This window comes from Coturnix japonica, chromosome 4 (assembly GCF_054131305.1).
Source record: "Coturnix japonica strain WE chromosome 4, WE-NBRP24, whole genome shotgun sequence".
In the NCBI taxonomy this organism is placed as follows: domain Eukaryota; kingdom Metazoa; phylum Chordata; class Aves; order Galliformes; family Phasianidae; genus Coturnix; species Coturnix japonica.
The window spans coordinates 81,334,334-81,358,746 of record NC_140666.1 but is presented as its reverse complement, the minus strand read 5'-3'; the positions used below and the strand labels follow the sequence as shown (position 1 = coordinate 81,358,746).

Sequence of the window (24,413 nt, the reverse complement as noted above, 5' to 3'; positions counted from 1 at the left end):
GGCTTCGGTTACCATCTATGTGTCTGTCTTTCTCTTTTATTGACCTTTTAAGTCTATTCAGTACTTTCTCTAAAGAAGGAGGCTTTTTCACTATAATCAAGTTGCTTCTTGACCTTCCTTTCTGAAAGATAAATTATACTATTTTTTTCTAAGGGCATTTTTCATTCAGATCATTGATCTCAGTGATCTTTTCTGTAGAGTGACCTCACAAACACAACAGAGGCTACAGTGAACTGTAATGAATGACTGGAGAGGGACTTCTAAGACTGGTTTTACAGCAAAGGAAAGCTTCATCGGAGAGTGATCTAGATCCCTCACTATTTATCTCTAGCCCTCCAATAAAATCTACTGATGTTCTTCACAATGACAGAAACATACAAACATAGACACCGATAGGAAACATTACACAGATGCCTACAGGAACCAGAAAATAATCTTATTTGGCTGTGGAGAAATACATGGCTCTTTTGCACAATATGTCTGCCCTTCCATTTCAAACAAATAAGCGTTTTACAACATGAGCCAGCATAGTCAACACTTGCACTATTGTGTTGGCAGTTCTTTAGGAATTTGGGCAAAACATTTTAAGAGAATTTTACCAGGCTTGCTGTACTGACAATTAGTATGTAATTTTAATTAATTATTTGGGTATTCAGGAATAAAAAAGCACATACACACATTGATATAAACACTTTCCCTTTCTCATCTCCAGTCTGAGATCAATCGAATACCTCTTTCCCACCATTCCTTGTTTCATTTTATGTTCATTCAGCTCTTCCTGACTACTTCAGAGAGGCAATGGGCTGTTCATTAGTGGTTCGTGGTCATCCGCGAGAGGAGTTCCTTCTTTTTCTTTCCTTGTTTATTCCACTCTTTCATTGCTCCTTGCTTTCTTTTTCCCTGGTGCAGGTCACCCACCCATAATCTGCATTCACTTGAGGTCCCTGCCCCCATTAGAAGTTGTTGGTGGTCTGTAATCCATCAGACTGCCCACATTTGGAACATTTTAACATTTACATCTGGATATCCTCCTGTTGTTTTCGTAATTACAAATTCCCCAAAGAAAGCATAAAAGGGTACACTGAAGGCCTTGAGACATTGAAATAATTAAGTGGGAGGGTTGATATATTTACCTGTCCTTGGCTATCCATTGCCTGTCCAAATAAATAAATAAATCAATAAATTGCTATCTGTGTAATGCAACTGGGAACACAGCCAAATCTCAGATTAGCGTCCAAATAATATCTAAGGATTTTATTTGAGAGTTTTGTTAATATGCTGTATATTTAAAAGCAGAAGTCTTCAGACCATTGCTTAGTTTAAAATAATACATAACTATGTGTTTTGCAAGAATAACATAAAAGCAAAGAAATAAACTGTAATGCACTGTCATTCACTGCTTGGCCAGTGAATTAAACTAGTACACTTCAAGATATGCAAAGATGGTATATCCTAGTTTTCTAATACATAAAGCAATGGAACCACACCAAATCACATGAAATGTAGGGACACCGGAAGGTTTGTAGAACAAATCCCTGATAGAGACAGGGTGAAGTGGGAGACCAGACCACGTTACTTGAGTTTTATCCACTGAGTCTACAAAAGCTGCCAAGTCATTTTTCTTCAGTATTGCAGACGCCTTCTAAGTATACATAAAAACATGAAACATATTGTGTGCAGCACAACATTTCAATTGCATCATTCAGACTGCATACAAATATCTGTCTGTGTTTTACTGCTAATTTACTGTGCAAATATAAAAACATTCTAGACTAATGGAAACTCTCAAAAAAACCTCAGCCATTCTTTTACATAATTAAAGTTCATATTGGGATTCTTTAATGAAATGGAGCATCATCAGCTGCTGAAACTCTCTTATGTCACTATCCATACTTATGCCAGAAAACACCACATGGAATTAAATTGCAATTAATTCTTGAAAGAACACTTGCATTGCGTTGCCATTGGGTGTGCAGCACTATCTCAAGGAAGCAAAGCTCAGAAACTACTGTGGTAACTGATGACATATAAGCTAGCCTATGTTCTTGCCTGCCATGGTTTGATCTACTACTTCACCATAATAAACATAAAAACAGTAGGGTAAGAATATACCACAAATGGGAATCAGAAACCCACTATAAGGAGAAATGATGGTCTTAAATCATGGATGGTTAAAAAAGAAAAGAATAAAGCTAGTTTAGGTAGCAAGAGATGAATAAAAATACAGAAGTAGAAAGAAAAATGTGTGCACTTACTTTTGGCAAGGCATATTTTGGCAACTTCATCTGCACAAAGCCATTTCGACGGTAGGATACATAATACTTGGTCCGATTTGCTGATGTTGTCTATAAAAAGGAAAAACAGAATTATGTGGTAGTTGATAGTTTGTATTAAATATGAAAAGTCTCTTCTGGAAGAAATTTTTAGTGTTATTCTTTTAAACAAGGAACTGAAATATATATCTATTACTTCTACTGTATTGAATTATTTTGCACAGTGTGCTCCTATAAGAATATATCAGAAGGTGAGGGAAAAGTGGCATATAGAAACATCTCTCCCTCTCTTTAGGAAGAAGAAAGTGATTTCCTTCCTTCTTTTAGTCAGTTCATCTGCTTTGAGATGTCACCATCTCACTGTCCTTGTCCTTTTTTATTTCTTTACACTGTAGTCCATCAACCTCCCACATTTCTGCCCTTTTGTGGAAACCCCCTGCCAGCAGACAGGAGGCAAGAAGGTGGCACAATGGCTGTGAACACTGGATGCCTCAAGGGCAAGTGATTCACCAGCAACACTACTCAAATCAGAGCATAAAAGACTGAGTAAGTCATGCTAACATTATACAAAGCATTCATTATGTTCGGCTAATATTTGCCTTGCAGGATAAGACATTTCCCAGTGTAAGATGCTAACAGAAGACAATGTTGCAATTACCAGATCTTCAGTCAGTCAGTCTGAAAATCAATTACATGTCCTGAAGACAGAATTCTACGCTTAAACAGAGAGGTAAAACATATTTCAACTGCTCTTTTGTACAGAACTGAAGACAGATTAGGTTTTCTATCTGTGATTTTATGAAGATTTTCACCCAAGAAAGCCAACAGAAATGCACATTGAAAGACATACCAGTATATTTCTAATAATAGTCATGAATAACCATTAGCACCTTTCTCCACTTTGTAATAGGCAATATAGAGGTAATTTTAAGACTTCTGCATAAGTCCTAAAAAGTCAATGCAAATACTGTTCAGATGCACCACTGAAAATACTCAGTAGCACCATAGCCAGAAATGTAATGCCAAAATGCTGCATGACAAAACCACTGCCACCATCAGAGGGAAAAATATTCTTATGGCAGTTTTTTACTTCCCCTACAAATACAGATACTGCCTTATTCAAGTAGTCAAATGAAATTTCACTGAGACAGAAAAATAGAGGAGATGATAACAGTTTAAGAGACTGTTAATTCAGGTTTTTTTCACTTCAACTTCTTACGTAAGTCATATCAGAGCAAAGGAAGGAAGTAAATGAAGCAAGCTGATGGTTAAATGAAAGGTAGCAATTCAATGTCATTTATGAAAAAAGCCTTAAAAAGTAATCAAATGCAGGGAAGATATATGTCAAATGAAGGTTCACCGTGGCTTCCATAATACTAAAATGAGATTAAAAAAAAAAGCCAAGGTTTTGCAGTTAATTGCTTGGTAAAGCTCCTAATTAAATCAAATGGTGTTTGCCACATTGAACACAGTATTTGGCAGTAGGTTATCACGTTCTTGAAGTATGCGTCTATAAAATGAACCTGATTTGGAGAACAGCCTAAACCCAAAGCAAGTAAAAAAATCTAAGTATTTAAGACTTTAATCATTTTACTGTTCTTTTTTAAACCAGTTAAACCAGTTTCCTTTTTTTTTTTTTTTTTTTTTTTTTTAAATGTGTGATGCCCTTTAGGAATATGTTCTGTTAAGTGACGGATTAAAGCTAAAAGCTCACCCTTTATTTAATTAGTGTTAAATATCACTCTTATCCATCTTACAGTACCCTGCTTTTTCATTAGGCATTTATCTTATGTGACTAATTTTAAATGACGAGGGATGATGGAAGGCAGCACAGGACTAGAGTTGAAGCAGCCAGTTGTGCCATACCTCGCTGACATTAAAGGCTAGTTTGACTTACAAGCTAGTCTGAAAACTTTAATCATCCTGCTAAAATCACCTCTAAAACTGTCTGGCTGTCAGCACAAACTGAGGAAAGCAATGAGCATCAGAAAGCTCTTGATCTTCATGGATACAGACATGCTAAAGTAATTGGGTTGAGAACTTGGTTAAAGCTTGTGAATAGGAACAGGATTGGCCCTGCAGACTGCCATGCTCTGGTTCACAGTTGCCAGCTGGGGTGGTTGAGTGATGCCTGGGGCAACATGACCATTTCAGACTCTCCTCTTTCTGTCCGGGTGACTGAGCCATCTTCTTTCTGACAGATATTCCTACAATATCAAGATCAGTCCCTGGTAGCATAAAACATAGCAATGTTTTAGCCTAGTGAAAAATGAACTTTCGTGTGGCTTCAGAAGTATGCTGTTTCTCAGATGCACAGCTGCTGCGTGGTTTCACTGGCAAAGCTAAAAGCAATGTACTGCACCAAACCGCAAAGGTGGCTGCACTTCAGATGTGACTAAAGGATCACGGAGATATCTTCTGTTCCTCAGTAATTTAGACCTGGTTAACTGTAAGCCAGCTAAACAACAAGCAAGATTTATAGTGCATACTGTGATTTACTGCAATAAATCTAAAAGGAAAGGACTAGAGATGTTTCCCTTTTCTGTTTATATCTTCTACGAATATTAACAGACCTAAAAGCTACAGAGACCATATTACCAGTGGCACAATTTTGCAAAAAAAACCTGTCCATTATTTCATGCAAACATTTCCAAGTTTCACATCCATTTCCTTTTCACCCAGGCTCACGACATGACAAAATAACAGCAGCTCCGGATGCAATTATACAAGATATCTGGCAACACACATATGCTTGAGGAGGAAGTAGCCTGTATTTTGCTGAGCACAGCAGTCTGGAACTATATGTGGTGAGATGCAATTCTCACCATCTACAAACTGTGAAATGGATTTTAGAGTGTACTTGGTGGGAGTTGCAGATAATAATACCTTTGAGAAAAATTGGTGCCATGAATGCTAGATCAGAGCTGAAAAATGCCCACTTGAATTCAGAATTCTTTTCCAGCTCCATTTTGCTCCTTTGTGGTGCTAAATGTTTTAAGTTGTGTGGGTCATTGAACTTGCTGCACTGGCCTAAAGGTGTGCAGATCTTTTGCCTCATTATCAATTGACAAATCCTTTTGGAAGAAACAGCCACGAGAGGGGAAAGCTGCAGAAAAGTCAGTCTAACATACACCAAGGAGCAGTGCGAGCAGCTATTGATTGCCATTGTACTGCTTTCCTGCAAGAGTTAAGAAACAGTCAAGCCTTGTAACAAGCAAACCATATCCAAGTAAGAGATATACCATAGCCCAGTCACTAAGAAAGGAACTCACAGCCTCCCTAAGAAACTATTAAAAATCTGGTGGGATATAACCTTTCTTTGAGAAGTTTTCAGCTCTGACAGATTCAGATCCCAACCAGTCCCAAGCATAATACTTCTGGCTCTGCCCAAGATGCACTTGGTACCATAAAGTAGACAGAGCACCAAAACTAGGTTTGTGCAAGCAGGTTGCTTAGAATCATAAAATCATTAAAGTCAGAAAAGACCACTAAGATCATCTAGTCCAGCCATCAATCCATCATCATCATGTCCACTAATCATGTTTCTCAATGCCCCATCTCCATATTTCCTGAACATCTCCAGGGACTGTGACTCTACCACCTCCTTGGGCAGCCTGTTACAGTGCCTCACTACTCCTCCTGAGAAGAAATTTTTCCTAATATCTAACCTGATACTAAGAATTATATTAGTTTGAGAACTAAGTAACCCCAGCATAATTCCATCACAAATTGTTCTCAAGCTACGGTTGTTCCTTCCTTTTGCATCCTAAGCACAGTCATATAACTTCTTCACCAACAACATTTCTTCACAAGATAACTGATATAGAAAAGCTGACCCACTGCTCCGCTAGTGGCTTTCCTTTGAAGCTCTTCTCAAGGACCCTTTACACACTACAGAGATATGGAAGGAATCCACAAGACAGTGTAAGCATGAGCCCTAGAAAGATGTATTCTGCCTAACAAACAACAGTATTTTTAAAAGTAATTTTAAACTGGATAATCCTCCTGAAAAATGTAGTCTAATTAAAGCTAGGTCAATGAGGAATTAAAATCAACTGGGTATATAGTCAACTGGCTAGATAAAGTAAAGATACATTTTTCTTTTTTGACTGATAAAGAACAGCTTTGTTCCAGGTAATAGATCATAAATCATGATTCATACTCTGGAACAGGTTTCTCCATGTTCTTTTCAATTACAGTGCTATTGTACTGTCCAAAATTGTAGTTCTGAATTTTAAAATGGGATGTCTCACCAGAATGTGGCATTACCTGAAGGAATATGTAGTCATCCTGCACAGTCAGGGAATCCCGATCAGTGCTACCAGCAAACTGGACTGTCATCGTCTTATCAGAACAATTCTGAATCTGGCAAGTGATGTAGCGATAACCTGAGGGAAGAGAGATAGAAACGCATGACAAGGCTTTCAAGGGAAAAGGAGGCAAGAAGTATAAAATGCTATTCATGTAGGGACAGTGCTGCCTTTGCCAGTCGATTTAGTCTCAAAATTATTATATTAAGCCCGCATACAAGAGTTTTTCAATCTCCAGTGTACTGAAAATACATTAACTGCTTATAGTTCAGATCATTCACGGGAGGAAGGCTGTCATTATCCAAATTTTGCTGGTCCAGAGAGATTAGGGATTAGATGAATGAGACATTCAAGGTTGGGGATAATAGAAGGAGCCTCTTTTCTCAGTTAACCTATGCACAGAGCAAAATTACTCCTTTAAAGAAGCAGCATCCTTACATAGTTTAACTGAAATCAATAGATCAGCCTCAGTATAAAACTGTGATATGTGAAAAGAGAATCAGACCCAGTTTAATAGACAGGGTAAGGAATTTTAAAGGCTATTTTTAAAAGCTGTGTAGAAAAGCCAGCACACAGAATTGGAACTCCACTGTTGGGACAGGGCTTCTATAGTGTTTCAGCTATTGCTGAAAAAGCCTGCAGTAGTTTATGTCAGTGGAGGCTATGGCCTCTCTCTTCCAGTCCAGTTAGGCATAGGCTGTATCTTTATGCAATCTGCTCTCACTGAACAGCAAGAGGAGAGTCGACATCTTATTTTACAACAGCTGCAACCAATGACCTTCTCCTAGGTTCGAGGACTTGTAAAACTCACATGTTCCACAAGCCTTTGAGTACCATCTATGACTTTCCCAAGCTCAGTAAGAAGATGGTTATATTCATGATCCTGTGCTCAGGCCACTGATTTCTCCATGCTCCAGTGTGAAAGTGTAAATAACACACCCTCATGCACATAATTATTTTTGCAACGTGGTAGGAAATGTATTCCATGTACTATGGCTTTTTATTGGAAAAGGCCAAACCAGTGTGCTCAACACAAATATCTATTTTAAAATCTGGATCTGTTTAAAAAGCAACTAGAGACAATTCAAGTTCTCTTTCTTGCTTATTTCCAAATCTTCTTCATAAGCATATTTGAGAAACTAAAGTGGGCAATCAAAAAGTCTTGCAGCTATTTGTAGTTCACAGGACAAAGTTGCACAAAGATGCGTTTTCCACTAAAACCAATGGCAATGCTTTTATTGATCTGAAGTGCACAAGGTCGATTAATTGAGACCTCAGACAGGAAATAAATATTTCATGAGTTTTATCCTGCTCTGCTGTTCCCATTAAATTGAAATAAGTAAATATATGTATAAATTCCAAGAAGCTCCTAAACAAACATCTTACACTATCACCTCCCCACAAAGTAATTGATAGAGCTGTAGAGGGCTCAGAAAGTCTAAGAAACACTGGCAAAATGTTTAGAAAATTGTCATCAAGATTTTAACATTTTAACTCTGCCTTTTTATAGGGCTGAAATTAAGACAAAGTACTGGATCAGGGAAAGTCAAATTATGCATCCTTTGCAACTAATTTATAAGACTACACAGGAACTCACGATGACCTGATTCAAGGAACTAAATTATCTTTCAAGAGTTCATTGGCAACAAGAACCCATACAAACTTTTGGAATGGTGGTGACTCTTCAGTACAGCATATCCTGACCACTATTCTGTTTTTTTCATTTATTTTGCTTTTGAAGTCTCAAAGTACACTGGACTCTGTAACATGAGGAAATGCTGGGAGACAGTGGTTCGTTCAGTAGGAGACCCACATGTAACGATTCACTTTAACAGACACTTACCCAGCACTAATGCTATGTTGCCAGTTTTATTTGCAAATCAGGAAAAAATGTTCAATGTTTAACTGCCAAAACAAATTTCACTATTAATGGACATTTTCAACAGAGCATAGCATCTTGACGTCAATTCATCTCAGAGTGGAAAAAAAGTACATTTCAAATTAAACTATATTTTTACATTACAAGGCAACTTTAGCTTTGCTGACTACAGATAAATAAAGCATCTGATTTCCACTTATTCTGAATATATATATATATATATATATATATATATAATTTAAAAAAAAAAAAAAAGAAAAAAAAAAAAAAGCCCCCAAACCAAAAGAGAAATGACTATACGCTAGGGAATCAATTGAGAACATTTTTATTTGCATACCTCCACTGGGGTCCTGAATTTCCATATGAACTAAATCAGGGTCTCCATCAACTCCAGCAACAGCCCTAAGAACATAATGTAATTAAGTTATGCAGAGCCAGTTACAGAATAGTAATTATGTGGATGGAAAAAAGAGAGGATTTCATACTAACCAGCTTTAACATTCTAACTGGGAAATTAAAATAAGCCCCAGTCAAAATGCCATATTACAAACATTAGATGGAAATTATTATTCTTAAATTTCTTTCAAATTTCTCTTACTAAAATACACATACAAGTAGGATCCCAATATCAATTGAAGAAAATAACAGAAATAGGTGTGAAATTGGAAACAAGACTTCATAATCATAAATTTATCTACAGACATACACAGAGATGCACACATTTATTAGAAAGCCTTAGAGCATCTTGTTACAATTACCTTTGACACTTGAGAATACAAGACAGATATTGGGCTAGAAATGATGTGGATTCCATTCTCATTAGAATCATAGAATCACAAGGTTGGAAAGGACCTACAAGATCATCTAGTCCAACTGTCCTCCCTTTGCCATACCTACAGAAAAAACACTAAACCATATTTCCTAGCTCCCTATCCAGACACCTCTTGAACACTGCCAGGGAAATTGATATCCAGGAAAATTAGAAATATCATGCATTTAACACCTGCCTTCCATAACTAACTGACACATCTTTGCTAAGGATGTTCAAGAGAAGAGTAAATTCTGCTTTGATAAAGGAGGAAAATGAAGAATTTTTTGGAGAAGGATATCTCAAGAAGGAAATTTAGTCAGAACTGACCAAGGCTCAGTTTAATTCTGAAAAGGTGTACCGAGTATACAGGCTAACTTTCTCTCAATATTTCCCATGTTAAATATGCTCAGACAAAGGATGAATTTTCTGCCCTCAGGGCTCCCATCCCAACCTAAGAACAGCAGCCACAGCTGTGGCTTTATTTGGACATTACATTGTCATTAGTCAGGCAGATTCTACAGAGAAAGTTCTGAGCTGACAGTCATGCAAAGCAAAGCAGAATCTGGTGCAATGTGAGAGCGCAGTGAGTCCATAGATGTGATCTGCAGACATGCAAAGGGACTGCATTAGGAAACAAAGAATAGCTGGATGCAGATACTAAAAAAGCCCATTACAGTATTTAGAGAAAAATGATAGTTTTGATACAATTATTAATAATCAAGGCATTAAGGCTATGTTTTGCATTGAAATTACATCACTGTTTAATGATTTTAATAGCACTGATTTATGAGAAGTGGAGAAAACTCAGACATAGTAATTGATGGTTCCTTGGGAATGCAGGCCAGGGAGAAGAGACTGGATGATTTCCACCGCTGCATAACAACCAGAAATAATCACATTGTCATTTTTCCTTAATAAGATAAATGATCAGTCTGAAGAAGGAAAGGGAAGAAGAGGAACAAACTTCTGCCAAGCCATAAGATGTGATGGAAACTTCTATCAGGAATTATTTAGTAGATGTAAGGAAAAGTCCTGCACTTACAAAGATATAATCTCTGAAACAAAACCTATTATAGCATTTTGGAGACAACACATCAAATCAGAAAAGATGATATATTCCTTTTGATCTCATAAGAGTTTATTTGAACAAAAGGATCTGTGGGCTACTTTTCTCAGTGTTCACTGTCTATTTCTTCTAGGTGATCACGTGTCAGATCAAACCTGCTATCTTCTCTGCAGTCAAATCTCTGAAGGAAGAAAATGATATTTGCTGAATAGCTTTTGTTCATACAGCTGAACTACAAACTGGAAGAAACTTCAGGGCTGAAATTTTTCAAGGCTCAGCCTGACATACAGATTGGCATCAATAATACAGAGGTAATTTGAGGATACTTGCGAAACAACATCTTCTATCTCTAATTCATTATACATAAACATGGTTTGATGTATTTGTGATAACTGATCTGTGTTAATGAACACTGCGCATACACAGAACATGACAGCTTCTAACTCAGATTTACTTATCTCCTTTGGATTTTTATTTCAGTGGATGTGGGAAAAAATAAAAAAATAAAAAATCACAAGACAAGTGTTTTTTAGCCTTGACAGAAAAAAGTAATATCTCCTTCACTCTGAAGCTCTGACACTTCCCTTATCCACCCTTTTCAAACTATCCTTTACTGAACCAGAGAACCATTACTTCCAGAGGGTAAATTCCTCTCTTCTAAAACCAGTTGAACAACCTCCTATGATGTCCATTGACTACATAAAAGTGTTGGGGTGACAACTCCATGCTGCAGTTTAACAAGCATTTCTACTCAGTATTCTACTAGCCTAATACACAACCTTTATGTGTTCTCAGTATTGCTTCTCCTTCACTGCCTCTGATGTCCCCCCGAGCTAACCATGCTAGGAACTGTATAATTTAAAGGTAACCCTGCAAAGATGGAAGCCACAGCACTGCTAATATATCATTAAGCTATACCCATAGATATCTAGTTTTAGATATGTCTAATGGGTGAGATGTACTATTTAAGTGGAGAGTTTACCCAGAATAAAGGAATGAATTTGTTTTTCAAAGTCAGCTTTTGTGTTTTATATTACTGCAGCTATATGGATGAGATGTAGCTCCTGAAACTCTGTTTACTCCCTGAACATATTAAACACTCAAAGTATACTTTTGAATATCTGCTATAAAACATTTTGCAACTCTGAAATCCTTTCTCCCAATTTTACAGATACTTTGGATTAGTCCTTTCTTCCTTTATTGAAAAAAAAGAACACCATTATGATCCCGATCATATTTCAGTTCTTCCTTGTCTGTTGACTTTCCACCATCAAATTCTCTTAACAAATAGAAATTTAAGTTTTCAGTACAAGAAGCACCTTCTCAGGAACTATTTTCTCCATTTTTTTGGTTTTTGGTTTGGTTAGAATTCACGCCCTTTTCTTCTCACAGTAGTTTGCAATAAAGGTTTTAAAATCTCAGCAATCTGAGACCATTTTGTTACTTTGGTTTACATGGGTAAAAGAGGGCTTGCCACTGAATCTGGAATCTTCAGCTTTAAGTTGTTTCCATGTTTTATACTAAACACTTCAAAAGTCCATTGAAAAAAAGCAGATTAATTTTAGACCAGACAAATCTTCCTTTAGAAATGAAATATATCTTAACAAGTACACTGTGCTGGAGAAAGCAAGCGCAACATGCTAGCACTTCCAATTGCATAACAGTGTGGTTACAACACTTCAGAAGGAAAATAGCCTGACTCGATTGCAGGGTGGTGCAAATACAGGCAGCCTCAATATGCTTTTTCCCTTTCCCGTGAAGACAAGTTCTCATCATCTCCCCTGTGCTAGCACCACTGCCTGTCTGACACCACATAGAGCCTCTTGGGAAAACTAATTCAGCTGAATGTAATTTGGGGATTGGTTTTCTGTTTCTTAAGCCATCTGATCACTAAGCCAGACAGCCCTGTTTGGTGGTGCACTGATGTGAAGCTGCTTCAGCTGTGGTGAAGGCATGGTGAACATCCAATCACAGTGGAGTGGACCAACAGGATCTCTGCATCTGCCTTTGTTAGCCTATGAATATATACTCCATGATACAGCCATTAAGTATTTTTAAATTTAAAATAATAATGCTAAAAATGTAGAGCTTTTTGTTGAGAATGCTAGTTAACAGACATTTCACATTATTTTAATAAACTTTTATTTGTCTACCTTTCTACCTCCCAGACTATCCCAGTTATTTCTTATTCTGGTTGCATGCAATATTAGAACACAAACACCTGCCTAGAATTTCAGATTTATGTAACAACATGAATAAAATTTACTATTGATGTGTAACATTATGTATCTCAAAATATGAATCATAAGCATTAATCTCTTATATGACAATTATGATTTCGTATTTTACTTCTGCAGCCTGGCCTCATTTTGTAGGGAAACAGTTGTTGAAAACATTGACCATCTAGAGTCTGCTATGGATACGTATCTCCTCTGCACCCAGTAGGTCTCTTCAATGTTAAATATTCAATCCAGTTTACTTGGATACATAATGATTAAGAGATATATTCAAATATACCACATGAAACCAAAACCAAATCAATACAAACTTGCTTGCTGATGTGGCTGATTTTCCAATCAAAGGCTGTCTAAAAACTTGCAAGTGTCTTCTATCTGCACCCCTTGTAATCCCTTAATATGAACTTTATCCAAAAGGTAATAAGTTCCAAGTTTGCACTGATTGATTTCTAGTATTTCACATTAGAATTCTTGCTTAGAAAACAAGTTAAAAGCAGACAGATGTTTTCTCTGAGTAACATTATACGGAGTTGACTCTTGGCAACCTGATTACTCAGAGAGACAAAGCTACAACTTGATTTATACAAACTGAAGTCATTTGGTTATGACAGATTTATGTTTCAGGCCTTTCCTTTTTCATAATTGCTTTGAAGGATGCAGTTTCGGTGACTCAGTCAATAAATCGCACAGTCAATGTTTGGTACTTCTTATTTACTCCCTATTCCTAAATACTTTAAAAAACAAACATTATTTCTGCCACTCTTATGTGACCAGCACTGCCAGCATGGTTTGCCAGCCCCATCACCAGAAAGACAGAAACAGAAACAAATATTGTCCTAAGTGATTAAGTCAAATGCAAGAATGACTGCCCACGTGGATCCCTGCCTCCCCAGACTAGGGCCTTTCACACAAAATTCAATGTTAAAAGCTCAATGAAATCCTCTTTCCATTTCTCTCTCCTTCAGGGCATAACACCTCCAAAACCCACTCTTTCACCTGACACTTGAATGGGCAGGAACTTGCTGCACTTGACATTAATGGCTACGGTGACATTAATGGCTAAAGCTATGATTGATTGTTCATGCGAGACATCATGATAAGAACAGAACTTCAGTCCCCAGAGAACAGCTGCTCTACCCAAATACACTCATTTTTTATTGTTATGTTTTCACGTCACATGAAAATGGAGAACCAATATCTAAAAATAAGAGTAATAGATGTAGCAGAGGATTCACATATTCCATTTCTACAACACCAGACAAAATGACAATGAAAACATGCTAGATGTAATTCTCTGGAGATTACTGACTTATATTTGTGTTGGCATAGACAGCTGATTCACAATCTACTCTTATGTATTACTAAACTCTGTTTTAAGAAATCAAATGGAACTCAACTGGTACATAAGCCTGGAAAAGCTTATGCACATAAGCTATTCCAAAAGGAATAGCAGCAGAGCCAGAAGAATCCCAAATTGCATAATTCTTTCTTTTTCTGAACTATTACTAAATAATTTACTTTGTTTGTTTGTTTGTTTATAGTTTTAATATATACCAATTACATACCATATGATGTTTGGGAGTTCAGTGTTTTGATGGGACAGCTTATAGAATTCTATTTCTAGAGGTCTCTCTCTGCATTCTCTCCCACAGACAAATTAAGAACTGGAAAAAGTACTTTCTAGTGTTAGCCACTATCAACATGACTTCAATTGTAATCTTCATCCTAGAGTAATGGTTGCTGATAGTTTAAATGCAGCAGTAAAATAGGTCACAGTCACCAAAATTGTCTTAGTTTTCAAGCAAAATAATTTGATCAAAATTCGAACTTTTCACAAAATAAAACTTCCAGCTACTATTTATGAAGAAATCATCATTTTTTAGCTGTTGATGCAGAACGAAATATTTTGTTTCTATTTGATCTCATACTAAGCAGAATTTTTGAAGTTAATTTCAGTTCCACGTGTCATGATTTCCCTTTAGAAAATTCAAACAAGCTTCTCAATGTTAAAGCATTTGGTTTCAGTATTTCCATATGGAAGCTTACTAAAAAAAAACTGCTTTTTTTTTTTTTAATTTATTTTATTTTTCCTTGTGTTTTGATTTTTCATTTTAACTTGAATAAAAACAACAAACAAAGAAAAAGAAACAAATGTCCAGAATACATTAGTTTTACAACCATCTTTACATCTACCTGCAAGCCTCTCAAGCCCTTTTGTTTTTCCCTGCTAAGTAAGTTGCTAAGGGAAGAACAACTGCTATGATGGATTAGTCAACTTTCTTGTCCAAAAGTATAAATGAAATAAATTGGGAAAACAGCTGGAAAGGGGGAAGAATATGTCACACTACATCATAGATGGATGAAAATATTCTGTGCTACTAAAACAGAGATGATAGCATACACTTTCCTGTGATATCAATAACCTTTCCATTAGTTCCACTATAAAGAAAGACCAAATTCCATATGTTAAATCTGTAAAAACACTTAATGGAAAGACTAGAATACTTGAAAAGTAAATAAAGCCTAGATGATTATTTAAATATATTGCTTATAAGCCTACAGTATAAGGTCTGAACATAAATAGTTTAAACTACTCAGTCCCCACTGACCTTACCAGAATATAAATATATGAGACATTACATTAAATTCATTGCATTTAGATTTTCAGTGTGAAAGAAAAGTGCTTCTTCAGGAAATGCAGGAAGATCTGACTGCTGCTGGAGGCATGGGAGCAGGAAATTGTTTTTGAAAAGCACTGGAAAATACTGAGGTGGATATTTGCAGTTACCAGGCTGAAATAAAAGTCCTATCGTATCCTATCCAGATTTATATTGTGGAAAAGCTTAGTGGATACTAAAGAAGAAAATAAAATGGGCTCGGCACAACCAGCCATTATCAGCAAGACACATGCCCTAATTCATAGAGAGATAAGCAATTAATTTGAATTCATTTCACCTATCTTTAATGTAGCAGATGCTACATATTCATAGAATCATAAAATGGTTTGGGTTGGAAGGGACATTTAAGATCATGTAGTTCCAACCCCCACTGCTACAGATAGAGGTACCTCCCTCTACACCAGACTGCTCACCGCCACACCCAGCCTGGCCTTGAATGCCTTCAGGGAGGGAGTATGCACAACCTCACCGGGCAACCTGTTCCAGTGTTTCACTACCCTCACAATAAAGGATTTCTTCCTCATATCGAGTCTAAATCTACCCTATTCCAGTTTAAAACCATTTCCCCTTGTCCTGCTGCTACATATCTTTATAACAAGTCTCTTCAACTTTCCTGTACACCCCCTTTCAGGTACTGGAAAGTTGCTATAAGGCCCCCTAGAGCCCTCACTTCTCCAGGCTGAAAAGCCCCAGTTCTCTCAGCCTGTCCTTGCAGGGGAGGTGCTTCAGCCCACTGATCATCTTTGTGGTCCTCGCAGCCTGATGTCTTTTCTTGTGTTGGGGGCACTGGATGCAAAACTCCAGGTGAATTCTCACAAGAGCAGAATCATCTCTCTCTACTTGCTGGTCACACCTCTCTTGATGCAGCCCAGGATCTGGTTGGCTTTCTGGGCTTCCACAGAAATGCCATCACGTGCAACCCTCCACTGTCAGCATATTCTTTCTGTATTGCAACATCCCATGTAATGTGGTGCTTAGTAAGGTTAAAAGAAGGGGACAGTGCTAAACATCTGCCCCTAAATTCTTGCTGATGCTAGCCAATACAGTTCTTGAGGAAAGTCAGACAAATCTATGCACAGAAAAGAGGTAAAGAAAAACCTATAAATTATTTCTAACAGTTATAAATGTACAAGCTCTCAGAATTTATTAGTCTTAAGTGAGAAGAATGTGACATTTGTGAAAAAACATTTTTTGAAGTAATAAATAGGAATTATTTCTGTTGAAGTTCTGGGATGCTTTCCCTGATTGTGTCTGAATGATATAAGTAAGCCTAAGGATTCTGAAATACAGCAAAATACAGACACAATCTTAAGCATGTACTTGCTAGTGACTTCAATAGTTTTCAGGCTGCATGCATTTTAAAAGTTTATTTAATTAAAGATAAAGCTGAATGTCTTCCTAATTTGCATCCTATGCAATTTAACTTAGGGAGACATGACACTTCTGACCCACAGTGTAACTTCTAAGTGATACCATTTGCACGGTAGCTGAGAGTGAAGCATTTCGCCTGTAACATTCCAGCTGCTGTGCAGTACTAAGCTCTTGGGTAAGGATATGTTTCACAGAAGCGAAAAAGCATGAAGCTGATTCTAGTATTTCAGCAGAAAAGGTTGAGACAAACTGCAGTAAATCAGAGTGGTGTTACTATAAACAGACCAGAGGCTCTTTTTCTAAAAGTATGGACAGTAAAGAGACTGCAGAGCAAAACAAGGTGCTTGGAAGTATGAACAACTCCCACGATTTCTGCAGGGACAATTCTAGACCTAAATCAAATTAAAAGCCATTTAGAAAGGGAAAATGACCAGCAGGTTATGATTAATAGTGTAATAAAAATATACTAATAATTGATAATGATACGTTTATGCATAGTCTATATTAACACATTGAAGTACAATGTGAAAAGTGGTATTCTCTGGATTTTTCCCATAGAAAACAAATAGATGTCAACCGCACAGGCTGACCACTTTTAAATGTGAAATCAATTAAAATACTAGTAAGGTCTAATTTTGAAGTAAATAAGGTTTCATATTTTGCAAATACTTTACTTGCAGAAAAAAACATGCATTGGCTTATCCTTCAAAAATGTTTGTCAATCTGCTTAAATCGCTTCTTAAACATCTTCAGAGACTGCAAAATATTTTACCAGAAAATAAAACAATTTTATATGTGTATTCTATAGCCATATTTCTCATGTTTCCCCTAAGTTTATATATGACTCCAGTTAAAATGTCTGATTCAACCTTTCTTAAAAAAAATGTTATAGATTTTTCTCAGTGAAAAGACTGTTCTCCTCTCCAAAGATCAATTTTACCACTAAAACAAAAAGCAATTTCACTGGACATTACAGTTCTCCTTAATCTTTGGCTCCATAGATCTAGACCTGTAACCCCTATATAGACTGACACTCAGCCAGTCACTGGTGTGAGTAGGAATTTGCAATAAGAGATGCAGCAATGCTGACATACTCAATCTGCAAAAGACATGAAGGGTCCTGATGTTTTTATTGGCACCTTTGGAAATACCTTTCTTGATTAGAATGAAATATATTTACTGTTCATTCTCTAATCTGGAAGGTAACAGTTTCCTTACCAAAAAATATGATCTTTTGAAACATGTTCCTGAAGAAGGACCCATTTTTTCCCCAAGTCAATGGATACATAAACCTACAAAACAGAACAAGACAAATCAGGTGATAGGAAACCTAATGACATACATCTTAAAGGACAGGTCCTATGTCATTATAAAAATGACTGACTGCATATCAATTAAATATATATATATATATATATATATATATATATATATATATATATATATATAAACATTTCCAGGAACTCTCCACAACAATTTTCAGAGTAATACCTTTTCACAGTGAAAATCTTTAAAAACATAGTCTATAAAGCACAAAACCTGATGACAACATCTTCTTGTTTACCATGAAATAATTCATAATTCATTTTGGGTCAGATTCTTTTTGATCCCAGCAAAGTTACAAATGAGAGAGGGCACAAGGACACTTATCTTCTCCTTTCCATCCACTGACCAAATGAACACAAATGCTTCTTTTATTCTTCAATTTTTATTCTACTAAACACACTTAGGACAGGAAGTCACTGTATTAAAAACTTTGCTAATACAGGACCAAAATATATTATAGAAATTCTATAGAGATTTGATGTGGAAAGATGTATTTCAGTGCTTGCCTCTTGGATACCAGTCACAGACCCCTGAGAAATGGTCACTAAGTAGAGCCAGAAGATGGCCTGGAGAAGTCTTCAGTTCCCTCTGAACAGCTTATCCCTGCAAATACTAACATTATGGATGGGTATCAATAGAGTAGACATGATAGCATTTATTCCCTGCATTAAATGGGAAAAAAAACAGTTATCTAAAAATCGCTTTTCTTTATTTTCTTCACATTATCTCATAATGTATTTCCTCTGCTTAATCTAGCAAATACCTATCATACTTCCATAGAGACACGCTTCTGACAGCCCCCTGCTGTCTATATGCATTTCTCATTTAATCCAATTTACATATGATAGGCTTTCTTTTCAATTTCAATAAAGGGGGGAAAATGCAAGTAAAATTGTTCTATTTTGATGTGGGAAGAATTCACCAGTTCAGTCACCAGCTGTTACTGGAGGATTGGTAAGAAATGCTTGTTTTAAAATTACAAGTTCAATGATTAATGTAAAAAACTGCTATGAATTACTTACGAGAGAAAAGTAGCTACATCACTATGTAAAACTTTAGATAACTCTCCTCAACATAAACTCTATGGGTAAATTTACTTAAATTTGATTTAGAACTAAAACACCTTTTTCCTCACTTACCCTGTACTTCACAATAACTGGGCTTTACTCCACTGCATGATCAGTTAAAGCAGGCAAAGCACAGCTGTGGTAAGAAACTATGATCAGGACTCTGACTGCTTACAATAATATTGACCTAGTTGATGCACAGACAGAAAACCATTTTGGTTTAGTGTAGTGAAAAGACCTTACATTCTGACTGCAAGGGAGAATAAAGTAGGAATAAGAAGGCACATTCAAAACTAAGAGGGATTTTTAACTGATGTGCTATTCAAAATAAATAGAAAATAATGTGTACCTAACCTTAGCACACACTCAGACTCCTTAAAATGAAGAAAAATATGTGGGTTTTGCTTTATAATAGGTGTATACAATAAAATTGACTAATGAGTTTATAGATGAGGAGGAAACAGCGGTCAGCTAAAATTGGTGGCTTCAGAAAACACTTCTAATAAGATGCTTCTTATCACCCATTTAATAGATGTAAGGAATCACTTTTAAAAGAAACTGAAAATCATAGAATCATACAATCATAGAATGGGTTGGGGAAAGTGTACCTCTTAGTTTTCCCACCTTTACAGATTCTTAGTGAACAACAAAAATCCACCATATCTGTTGAGTTTTAAAAATCAAAAAGCATTTATGGAGACTCAGTGAATAGCTGACTGTTATTCATTATAACAGAGATAGCCAGAAAAAGGGAGTATAGATTTGAGGCAGTAAATGGATTAGTCCAACTACATTGACTAGATTTGCATTCATTTACAGTGTCAGCCAGAGGCTAGAGCTGTATTTAAATAAAATCTAGGGTTCTGAATGGAAGAACAATGCCTATTTTGCAATACAGAATAAAAAGTAAATCAAATCAGAAGCTGTAAGGAAGGCTGTGATGCTCCAGTAGACAGAGAAGATTAGATGATTTCTGTTTACAAAGGACACGATCCCACATTCCTTGTATTTCTGCAAAGAGCCTTTGCAAGGAATCATTTGAGTAACAAGAGGGAATAGATTCTCCTGAGTTTTAGATCATGTCACTGTTTTATATGACTTTATTTCAGTGAAAGTAGTATTAATTAACTCAGAAATCCAGAGTATACAATCTCTCCGGGCCAAATTCAGATTAACAGTCTCTCTGGGGACCTTTGGTTTTAGTACAATGACTTCTTTGTATGACAAGCCACAATTCTGATTTTCAAATCCTCCTTTGCCAATATCACTTCAACTTCCTCTTCCCGCTAGGCCAAATATGTCCAATCTTACACAAAGGATATTACACAACTGGGCAGGTTATTTGCATAGCTATAGTAAAAGGCAGCCTTCATTCTTGTACATCTCAGATAAAGATGTAGGGCTTGACCAATATGTCCTTATGGTTGACTCTTTGTAGTGTCATCCTAAAACCCTGAGAAAAGTCTATCAGATCACCTAAAATGTTCCTGCTACTACTGAAAAGTTACTCTTCATCGACTGCTTTGTACTTTTTTGTCCAGTTGCGTTTTAATGTGGCAAGTAATAGTATCACTACTTTGGGAGGCTATCCAAGCATAGAATGCCTGAAAACTTCCATATCACATATAATTTCTTAAAACACAAAGGAAATGCCTCATTTTGAGCTCCTAACTCCTCTTTTCTGGGAAATATTTTTAATGACTGGTTGTGTGTGGATGGTCAATGTCCTCAATCACACTATGACACTTAATAGATCTGCCACTTTGATCTCCTAACTAAACAAAACTCAGGGATTATGTCAATCATCAGAAACAAAAATCAATCTGAAAGTGGCACTTTTCATAACATCAGCTTTTCACAACTTTTAGCTTTCCTGATGCATTTTGTTCACATAAAAGGTATTCATCGCATTTGTAACAGCTAACTGTGTTATGAGTTAGAATTCAAGATGGTAAGTGAAACACTGTGTGATGAGAGACTGTGTTTGGTTTGTTATGCTTTTTCATTCTTTCTCCATCCTTACTTGCAAATGCCTGTGAACACAAACTGGGGATGAGCTATTAACTTAAATACCCCTGAAATTATCCCCAAGGATGACCTGATATAATGTGACTGAAGTCAGTGGAGCAGTTGGCTGCAGCAACTTACTCATACTACTCTCACCAACTATATATAAACCCTTTGTGATCTCTGACAAGGATTGAAATGGACTGGAGTTTGACTAATACTCTTCTACTGTATGATTAAGCAGTTTATTTTATTTTACATCCCATGGAAGGCCTTTGAAGGCAGTATTTCAGCTTCATTAACTTTCCACTACATTATAAATTAATGAGCAGTTGCTTATGGTCATTTTCTAGAGAGAAGTGCATTTCAGAGGCAGTATTTATTCTACAGAAGGATAAATACTACCAATAACCATATCAGTTGAAAATGACAGAACTGAAGCTTCCACAAAGCAAAAAATTGGACTCATATGAATGAAATAAATGTTCAAATAAGCTTCTCAAACACTGACTATGGCTTCTTTCTCGACAATTGCTTTGATAAACCCCAAGACTCAGCAGCATATCACAAAAGTTACATATCCTCTTAATGACATAGCTGCTAAACCTCAAACAGAGTATGTTCACGTCTTACCTTGCCTTCCTTTGTGTAAGCGAGTACTTTGTCTTCTTCTTTTGGGTGGAAGAGGAGAGTTTCCACAAAGAAAGTAATGGGTTGTTTCTGGAATGTAGCTCCTTCATCTGTGCTTATGAAAAGGCTCTGGTCACGGTCATTATGGGAAGAACTTACAAGAATGATCTAAAAGACAATGACAACGCATTCACTCAGAAGACAGTTTCCTCTAAAACAGAAAACAAAGCATGTTCATTTTTTCTTGGGTAAATGTCAGAATTCGTGCATACCCCATCTATCAAAATACTGTGGAAAAAAACTTCATAGGTGTCTAAGAGGTGATCCTATTAAACATCCCTGTCCAAATCTATGAATGTTAAAATCATAGAATCATAGAGTGGCTTGGGTTGGGATGGACCTCAAGCATCATGAATCTCAAAACCCCACCACAGGCAGAGCCACCAACCTCCACATTTAATACTAAACCAGGATGCCCAGGGCCTCATCCAACCTGGCCCTAAACACCTCCAGTGATGGGGCATCCACAGCCTCTCTGGGCAGCCTGTTCTAGCACCTCCCCACTCTCTTGATAAAGAACTTCCCCCTAACTATCCAACCTAAATCTTCCCTCCTTCAAAATCTGTAACTTCTCTTTCTAATTGCATTAAAATGACCACAATTCTTATCTTTACTTAGAGTGACATACTTAGATTTTGGTCCTCAAGCAAGATTCATGATGCCATGGGAAAAAATCCTGAGAAAACCTAAAAAGAGTTAAAACTAATAGCGACTCATATTAAGATATCCATATAGATACATCACTTCTTCTAGTGAGGATGCATTTATTAATACTAAATGTAAAAATGTAGCCACTGCTATAGTTATATCAGCAAATTCACCACGAGGAAGAACTATTTTATAATGTTTTTCTATTGCTTCAAGTCTTGCTGACATTCTTTGAATAGAAAGGTACTTCTTTTTTTTTTTAACTCAGTTATTTGCATTTCCTTCTTATGTCCAGATAATACCGTAACTCAAACATACTAATAGCTTGAGCTCTTCTCTTGTTTGAACATCATATCAGGCTTTCAGTAACAAAGAAATTCTGCTCACATAATCTAATCAGAATTGCACTCTTCTCATTTTCTTCACCTTTGGCAGTTCACTAACATGTCATAGCATGGTTCAAAAAATGCCAGTATAAGTACTCATTTTTATTGTCTTTCTAGACAAAATAGGCCCAGCTTGCAAGCAAAAAGGTGCCTTTATACAAAGATAGCCAACAAACAAAACAGATTTTCAAAATGCCAGCTGGTTTCTATTTAGCTCACTGCAAGAACAATAAAAAAATAATAACAATCTTGCAATCAGAACACATTTTAAATATTCAGCAAATGTTGCAGAAGACACCACAGAATCCTAATCACTGCTATATGGTGAATATAAATTGTTAAAAAGATAAACGGCAACCAGTTACGCAAACAGCATTAGAATAATGTGAATACAAAAAAAAAGTAAATATTAGAAGAAATGGCACAATTTTTATGTAGTCTGTTTTGTTGTTTGTTTTTGTGTTTGTTTGTTTTTTTTTAAAGTAAAGCTGAAGTCCAGAAAAATTGAAATTTCTAATGAATTGCACAGATATGACAGCTGGTCTAGGCTTTTACCACTATTATTTTTGGAGGTAAAAATGAATACTTAAGAATGCGCACTTGTAGTTGAAACACATGTACAGTTTTACAAATTTCTGCACTGTTTTATGTATCTAAAATGAAGGATGTACTGAAGTACATTGCTGAAAAAGGGACATACACATATGCTTCGTGGTCTGTGGTCCATGGTCCACATCAAAAGCCCACGCTATAGCATTCATTGTACCACATCTGAAGTGATTATCTGTGCGACTAGGTTATAATCCTTCTAGGATTTTCTATATTTTTAATTATGACTTTACCCAAGTATATGAAGACGTGTTATTTTTATTGTTAGGCCTCTATAAATGATACCTTCACAAGTGCCATCCACAATGTTCCTTTGTCCTGGGTAAACTCTTCAGACAATATCTGTTTAATTTATTAGTACATATAATCCAAGTATATGGTTCACAACCCAGGTACACCACTCAAAGATTCTTTTAATATCTTCATTCAGCAGTTTTCTGCAGAGGGCTTGACACCAGACTAAAATTGAATGTGGTTATAGTGTGCTTCCCTGCATCCTTGCTTGCATCACAACACTGAGAGAAGTATCTGTGCTCATCATGGAGACTTATACTTCCCTTTTTTCACTGCTAACTGCAGCATAGGCTCCAAACATCAGATTTTCCTTAGAAATGAAGGAATTCAAGCAACCTGCATTCTACCTGATATGCTTAATGTTCAGACTTGCTGGCTTATGACAAGATCACAGAAAGAACCACCCGGTCTTGTGTGAAAGGGCCAAGCGAATTCCTCATTGCAATGAGAGCTCCACAAATCCTGATGAAGTTCATGCCCAGAAATGTCATTATCTACATTCCCTTCTGTTTATGTCTTTAAAAACATATACAACTGAGACAAATCAGTATAGGGTATACACCAGAAAAGGCATAGGCTGTAACTGAAGAGAATGATAAAGTCTGGCCTACAGTGTTACAGTCTTGCTATCTTTTTTTTCAGCCCAGTAAATGTTATGATGAAAAAAATATAAGAATATCGGCTTCCAAATAATAAAGGAATTAATTTTATAAAGTTGGGAGTGGTTATCACTGTAGATGAACCTTGTGTGTAGGCATATG

At 36.4% G+C, this 24,413-nt stretch overlaps 1 protein-coding gene across 12 annotated transcripts in view; it reads right to left on the bottom strand.

Moving 5' to 3' along the window:
• SORCS2 (sortilin related VPS10 domain containing receptor 2) overlaps nucleotides 1-24,413 on the bottom strand; it is a 513,640-nt gene that overhangs the window by 81,787 nt on the left and 407,440 nt on the right. For all 12 annotated transcript variants that reach the window (XM_085547395.1, XM_085547396.1, XM_085547385.1 and 9 more), the window contains exons 4-8: nucleotides 21,659-21,823; nucleotides 17,844-17,917; nucleotides 8,800-8,864; nucleotides 6,543-6,661; nucleotides 2,256-2,345 (exon numbers count right to left, since the gene is read on the bottom strand). In XM_085547395.1, coding sequence (XP_085403521.1) covers nucleotides 2,256-2,345; nucleotides 6,543-6,661; nucleotides 8,800-8,864; nucleotides 17,844-17,917; nucleotides 21,659-21,823 — 513 coding nt within the window. The remainder of the gene's footprint in view (nucleotides 1-2,255; nucleotides 2,346-6,542; nucleotides 6,662-8,799; nucleotides 8,865-17,843; nucleotides 17,918-21,658; nucleotides 21,824-24,413) is intronic.